At 19.5% G+C, this 7,500-nt stretch overlaps 2 protein-coding genes across 2 annotated transcripts; one reads left to right on the top strand and one right to left on the bottom strand.

Annotated features, from left to right (window-relative positions):
* Positions 1-34: 34 nt before the first annotated feature.
* PGSY75_1332900 (putative isoleucine--tRNA ligase) lies at positions 35-3,766 on the top strand (the record flags this gene model as incomplete). Its single annotated transcript, XM_018787382.1, has 1 exon — positions 35-3,766. The coding sequence occupies one exon, from the start codon at positions 35-37 to the stop codon at positions 3,764-3,766; it is 3,732 nt and encodes a 1,243-aa protein (XP_018640124.1).
* A 486-nt stretch (positions 3,767-4,252) lies between these two features.
* PGSY75_1332800 (putative translation initiation factor 6) lies at positions 4,253-4,996 on the bottom strand (the record flags this gene model as incomplete). Its single annotated transcript, XM_018787381.1, has 1 exon — positions 4,253-4,996. One exon carries the CDS (start codon positions 4,994-4,996, stop codon positions 4,253-4,255), a length of 744 nt encoding a protein of 247 aa, XP_018640123.1.
* Between the last annotated feature and the right edge of the window lie 2,504 nt (positions 4,997-7,500).

Raw genomic sequence — 7,500 nt, 5'->3', positions numbered from 1 at the left:
ATTTTTATATATATATATTTTTTTTTTTTTTTTTATGTTAAGATTTTTAAAGGTACCTTTTATTTTTAAGGTTTCACATATAGAGGTTGTACATATAAATATAATATATATAAGAAAAGAACCCTTTTTTTTAAAAAAGAATATAAGAATTTGTAGTTACAGCAAAGGAAATATAGATATTATAAGATATTATTTGTCAGGATATAATTATAAAAATAATTATTGTTTTGATATTATTAAGAATAGAATATATCGATTTAGAATTGATAAGATGGTAACATTAACATTTACAGGTATAAGTGATAATCCGAATATAGTAGAGGAAGAAGAAAAGATATTAAAATATTGGAATGATATAGATGCATTTAACTTATCGAATGAGTTATCTAAAAATAAGAAACCATATATATTTTATGATGGACCTCCGTTTGCAACTGGATTACCACATTATGGTCATTTATTAGCTGGAATAATAAAAGATTGTGTAACAAGATATTTTTATCAATCCGATTTTTATGTTGAGAGAAGGTTTGGTTGGGATTGTCATGGATTACCTATAGAATATGAAATAGAGAAAGAAAATAATATTAATAAAAGAGAAGATATATTAAAAATGGGTATTGATGTTTATAATGAAAAATGTAGAAGTATTGTTTTAAAATATTCTAAAGAATGGGTTACAACAGTTCAACGTATTGGTAGATGGATTGATTTTAAAAATGATTATAAAACTATGGATAAAAGTTTTATGGAAAGTGTTTGGTGGGTTTTTAGTGAATTATATAAAAATAATTATATTTATAAATCTTTTAAAGTTATGCCTTATTCATGTAAATGTAATACACCTATATCTAATTTTGAATTAAATTTAAATTATAAAGATACTCCAGATCCTAGTATTATAGTCAGTTTTATTATATTATCTTCATATTTTCCTAATTTTAAGAATGTATATAATGTATCTGAAGATTTTCAATCGGTTGTTGAGAAATATTCTGTTTTATATGATCCATATTTAAAAAATCAAAAATGTAACACATTAAATGAAAAGCGTGCTCATGAAAATGATCCAAATAATAATGATATCAATCTGTGTAGTAATAATATGAATGAACCTTTAAATTATTATGATATGTATAATGTAGAATATTTTGAAGTGCTTGCATGGACTACCACACCTTGGACCTTGCCATCGAATCTAGCGCTTTGTGTTAATGAAAATTTTATATATTTAAATGTATTTCATTTAGATAGCCAAAGAATGTTTATTTTTGCTGAGTGTCGATTAGAATGGATCATTAAAGAATTAAAATGGGATGTAGAAAAAATCAAAATTGTTAATCGTTTTTTAGGTGGTGAATTAAGAGAAGTAAAATATAAACCTTTATTTAATAATTTTTATGAAAAACATAATTTTAAAGAAAGGGCATATAAAATATTAAGTGATGACTTTGTAAGTGATGATGCTGGTACTGGTATTGTGCATTGTGCTCCGTCTTATGGTGAAGACGATTATCGTGTATGTTGTAAATATGGTGTAATCGATCCTGAGAGTAATATATTAATTGATCCATTAGATTGGAATGGATATTTTACAGATGAGGTAGAGGAATTAAAATGTATGTATATAAAAGATGCTGATAATGTAATAAAGAAAATATTAAAAGAAAAAAATAGATTAATGAGTAATAACACAATTGTGCATTCATATCCATTTTGTTGGAGAAGTGATACACCTTTAATATATAGAGCAATTCCTGCTTGGTTTGTTCGTGTAAGTAATTCAACAAATAAATTAGTTACTAACAATGAAACTACTTATTGGATTCCATCACATGTAAAAGAAAAAAAATTTCATAATTGGATTAAAGATGCTAAAGATTGGTGTATTAGTAGAAATAGATATTGGGGTACACCTATACCTATATGGTGTGATGATAAAATGGAAACTATTATATGTATAGAGAGTATAAAACATTTAGAAGAATTATCTGGTGTAAAAAATATTAATGATTTACATAGACATCATATTGATAAAATTGAAATAAAAAACCCTAAAGGTGATAAATATCCAAATTTAAAAAGAATACCTGAAGTTTTTGATTGTTGGTTTGAAAGTGGTTCTATGCCATACGCTAAAGTACATTATCCATTTTCTAAAGAAAAAAATGATTTCAATCAAATCTTCCCTGCTGATTTTATTGCTGAAGGATTAGATCAAACAAGAGGATGGTTTTACACTTTATTAGTTATTAGTACATTACTTTTTAATAAAGCCCCTTTTAAGAATTTGATATGTAATGGTTTAGTTCTAGCATCTGATGGAAAAAAAATGAGTAAACGTTTAAAAAATTACCCTGATCCATTATATATATTAAATAAATATGGTGCTGATAGTTTACGTTTATATTTAATAACATCTGTTGCTGTACGTGCTGAAAATTTAAAATTTCAAGAAAAAGGTGTCAATGAAATTGTGAAGAGTTTTATATTACCTTATTATCATAGTTTTAGATTTTTTTCACAAGAGGTTACAAGATATGAAACTACACATAATGAACAATTTTTATTTAATACAGATTATATATATAAAAATGATAATATCATGGATCAATGGATTTTTTCTTCTTTACAAAGTTTAATAAACTCAGTACATACAGAAATGAAAGCATATAAATTATATAATGTACTTCCTAAATTATTAAATTTTATAGAAAATCTAACCAATTGGTATATTAGATTAAATAGAGATCGTATGAGAGGTATGCTAGGAAAAGAAAATACACATCAAGCATTAAATGTATTATGTAGAACCTTATATTTATTTACAATTATAATGGCTCCTTTCACACCTTTTATATCTGAATATATTTATCAGTTTTTAAAAAATATCAAATATATACAACATAATGAAAATAATAAAACAGATCAAGATAATATACAAAATAAAAGTGTACATTTTATAATGCTACCACAAGTAGATGATAAATATAAAATCAAATATGAATTTATTGAACTTATAGAATATATGAAAGATGTTATTTTATTAGGTAGAAATCTAAGAGAGAAAAGAAAAACACCAAATAAAAAACCATTAAAATTATTAACACTATTACATAAAAATGAATCCTTTTTTCATAATTTCGATCATATATCTAATTATATAAAAGAAGAATTAAATGTTCTTAATATAGAATATTCCAATGATATCTCATGTTTAAATTTTTCAGCTATACCAAATTTTAAAAAATTAGGAGCAAAATTAGGAGCAAATATTAAAAATATACAAAATAAAATAAAAAATATGACTCCAGAAGATATCAAATTATTTCAACAAAATAAACAAATCATAATAGATAATATTTTATTAGAACATGATGATATTATTATACAAATGAATCATAACACACAAAATGATAATACAGAAGCTATTAGTAATAATTATATAACTATATTAATGGATTTTACAGCTGATCAACAATTAGAAAATATGGCTAGTGCAAGAGAAATATGTAATCATATACAAAAAATAAGAAAAAATTTATCATTAAATCAAAACTCACCAATACTTATGCATATATATATATATGATCAAGTATTTAAAAATCATATGCTCAAAGAAAATGAATATATTAAAAAATGCTTAAGAAGAAATCTAAGTATACTTAATGATCAAAAGGATGTAGAAGAATTGCCTAACAAATTCTTCCAAGAAAAAATTACTGTAAATGACAAGGATGTCCTCGTCATATTTACCAACAAATGAAAAATAAAATAAAATAAAATAAAATAAAATATATACATATAAATATATATATATATATATATATATGTATTTATTGTGATGAATTGTTTTTATAAAAAACGAAAAGAATGTTACCATTCATCATTTATAATATTAATTATATATAAATTATTTATTTATTTTTTTTTTATTTTCATTATATATATGTTTATATATCGAAATTTATACAAACAAAATGGTGGTACATAAGGTACAATTAATATTGCATTAAAAAAAAAAAAAAAAACACAAAAATAAAAAATAAAAAATAATAAATAATAAATAATAAATACATATATATATAATATATATATCTATTTATATATATATATATATATCTATTTATATATATATATATTTATTTATTTATTGTTTGTATTCACATATAGATGGGCATACCCCCAAATTTACATATAATGTGCCATATATTATACACATAAAATTTAAACGTTCAACTAATCATATGTCTCATATCATTGTTTGTATTATAGAAGATTTATATTTAAAGGTGTCTTCCATATTATTATCTGCTATATTATTCAATTTAAAAACTTTTTCAATAATACTAAGTTCTATAGCTGTGGTATCCATTCCACAGAATGCCGACCAATCATTTGCAACTAATCCTGATCCTATAAGATCACTTCCTCTATTTATTGTACCTGTAATTAAAGGTATTTGTAATAATTCTGATAATTCTTCAATTTCTTGTGATGAAGTCATTGCATGTAATAGACCTCCATTATTGGTAAAATAAGAATACGTTCCTACTAATAAATTTCCAGCTATAGAGGTTCTAAATACTTCAATATCTAATACATCTTGTATTATTTCTTCTGTTTCTCTATCTATATCTGTATGTATTAAACCTACATAATCATTTGTTGTTATACAATTACCTAATGCTGATAATCTTTCTTCTATTCTTTTTATCTTTACATTTTCTGGTAAACAATTTCTTAAATGTAATAATTCTTGATCTGTACATATACTTGAAACAAGAAGACCTTTTCTATTGCCAACACACACTCTACCTATCACTCGAGTACCTCCTATTGTTGTATATACTAGAGGAATATGTTGTGATAACTCTGATTCAAAAACACTAGAAAAATTTTCTGATCCTCCTAATGCTACAAGAGCGTAAGAATTTGTTAATCTTGAAAACACACCAACCTCATTCGAATTCTCAAACTGAACCCTGATTGCCATTATATTAGATACTTTTATTATAAAAAAAATAATATATCTGATAAATAAAATATATAATATATATATATATATATATATATATATATAATATATTTTATTCTTATGAGAAGTAGACGAAAAAATATATACATATATTTATTAATATATACCTACACAAATATGCACATATATATAATACCATATAACACTATTTTATTGTTTTAAAAAAAATTTATAAAAATTATATGACTATACATCATATATATATATATATATATATATATATATATATATATAGATCGATACAAATGTAGGTCTACATATAATATATAGGATTTTACACAAAAATAAAATCCAAATTTTTAATTACAAAAAAAATAAAAAATAAAAAAATAAAATATACATATATATATTATATATATATATTTAATGGTAATGACCAAAATTATATACAGATTTAATTCCTTCACATATACAAAAAAAAAAATAAGTACTCATATAAAATATATTTTTCTCTTTGTGGAATAACTATATTACAACATGTCCAATATATTTTTATTTTTATTAATCTATTTTATATACACAAAATAAATATATCTATATAATTGTCCTTATATACATTTTCATATTTGTATTAACTTTATAAAATAGTCTACATTTATATTACATTTTTTATATTTAATAAAACTTAAATATAAAAGAAAATATATATATATAAACATAAACATGAAAATATGCACATATATATATAATATATATACACCAAAAAAAAAAAAAAATATATATATATATTATATATATACAATACTGCTGTTAGGCATAAGAATAAATTCTCCTATTCACTTATACATCTCATTATTTTTTATGATCAAAATATAATCTTTCTTTTTGACTATATCATATATATAACAAAATATTCTTCTTTTTTTTTTCTTTTATATTTAAAAAAAAGAAAAAGAAACATACATACATATATATTATATAATATATGTACAATAGAATAAATATTAATTATATATAAATTAAAAAAAAAAAAAAAAAAATTAAAAGAATCATAACATTAAAAATTTGATATAAATATTATGAATATATATATATTTATATGATTATATAGAAATATCCAAAGAAAGTATTAAAAAAAAAAAAAAAAAAAAAAAAGAGAAATTTATAAACATATATATTAAGATACTTCTATATATGTTAATAAAATATAGTAATAAATATTTTTATTTATTTATTTATTTTTTTTTTTTTTTCTTCTTCCTTTCTCATAGTAGTAATTATATTCCTTTTTTGATAAAATATTAAGGAAACTTTTATAAATAAATTATAAAATATTAAAAGAATTAAAATATTTTATTTATAAAATGTTTATATATTTTTTTTTCGATATGTAAAAAAATATATTTTATATCATTATATGGCTCTCTATATATATATATATATCAAGAATATATATAAAATATAAATATATCTTATAAAATATAATTTTAAATATATATATATATATAAATATATATGGTTAAGAAATAAAAAAAAAAAAACATACATAAATTTATATATATATATATATATAATAATATAATCATACTATTTTCATCATATGAGAAACGCCTCTTTTTTATTTTAATTGTACTTTTTGTAGGTTTTTATATAAAATGATATATTATATATATATAATATAATATATGTATTATATATAATATATATATATATATAATATATTTTATTTCCTAATATTTAATTTAATATAATTTCAAAAAATAGAAAAGAAGAATATATATAGATGATGATATTATTTATACAAATCTGTTTTTTTTTTTTTTTTTTTTTTTAAATATATATATATAATATATATATAATTTGCCTTTTGAATATAAAATTACAACATTTTATTGTTATGAAGTAAAAACAACAGGTTTACAAAATGTAATAATATATATATATTTGTATTTATTTATATTTCCTATTTATTCATGTATTTTTATTATTTTATTTTTTTTTTTTAATTACCATTGTGAACAAATTAAAAAAGGATATACACAAAGGTAAATTTATTATTCTTATAGAATATTTTAATAATAAAAATAATTATATATATATATATATATGTATGTAAGGATTTATTTTTTTAGTACTTATATACATATTTCTTTTTATTTGATATAATTATGATTATATATATTTATTGTATATATATGTGAATGATTCCATATAAAAATAATATATAATAAAAAAATGTAGAATGATCAAATGGGGTTTGAAATATAGTTATTATTATAAATGTATATTTTGTTTGTTATATTTTTTGAATATCCCATAAGGACATAATTCTATATTCCCTTAGTTTTTTTTTTTTTTTTTTTTTTTTAAATTTAATATTTATATTTGTTTTATTTTATAATTTTTAAATACATAAAAAAAAAAAAAAATATAAAAAAAAAAAAAAAAAAAAATATATATATTTATATATATAATTATAAATTAATATAAAAATATATATATATTAATATTTAATAATATAT

This window comes from Plasmodium gaboni, chromosome 13 (assembly GCF_001602025.1).
Source record: "Plasmodium gaboni strain SY75 chromosome 13, whole genome shotgun sequence".
In the NCBI taxonomy this organism is placed as follows: domain Eukaryota; phylum Apicomplexa; class Aconoidasida; order Haemosporida; family Plasmodiidae; genus Plasmodium; species Plasmodium gaboni.
The sequence above is the reverse complement of the archived record's forward strand: the minus strand, read 5'-3'. Positions and strand labels throughout refer to the sequence as shown.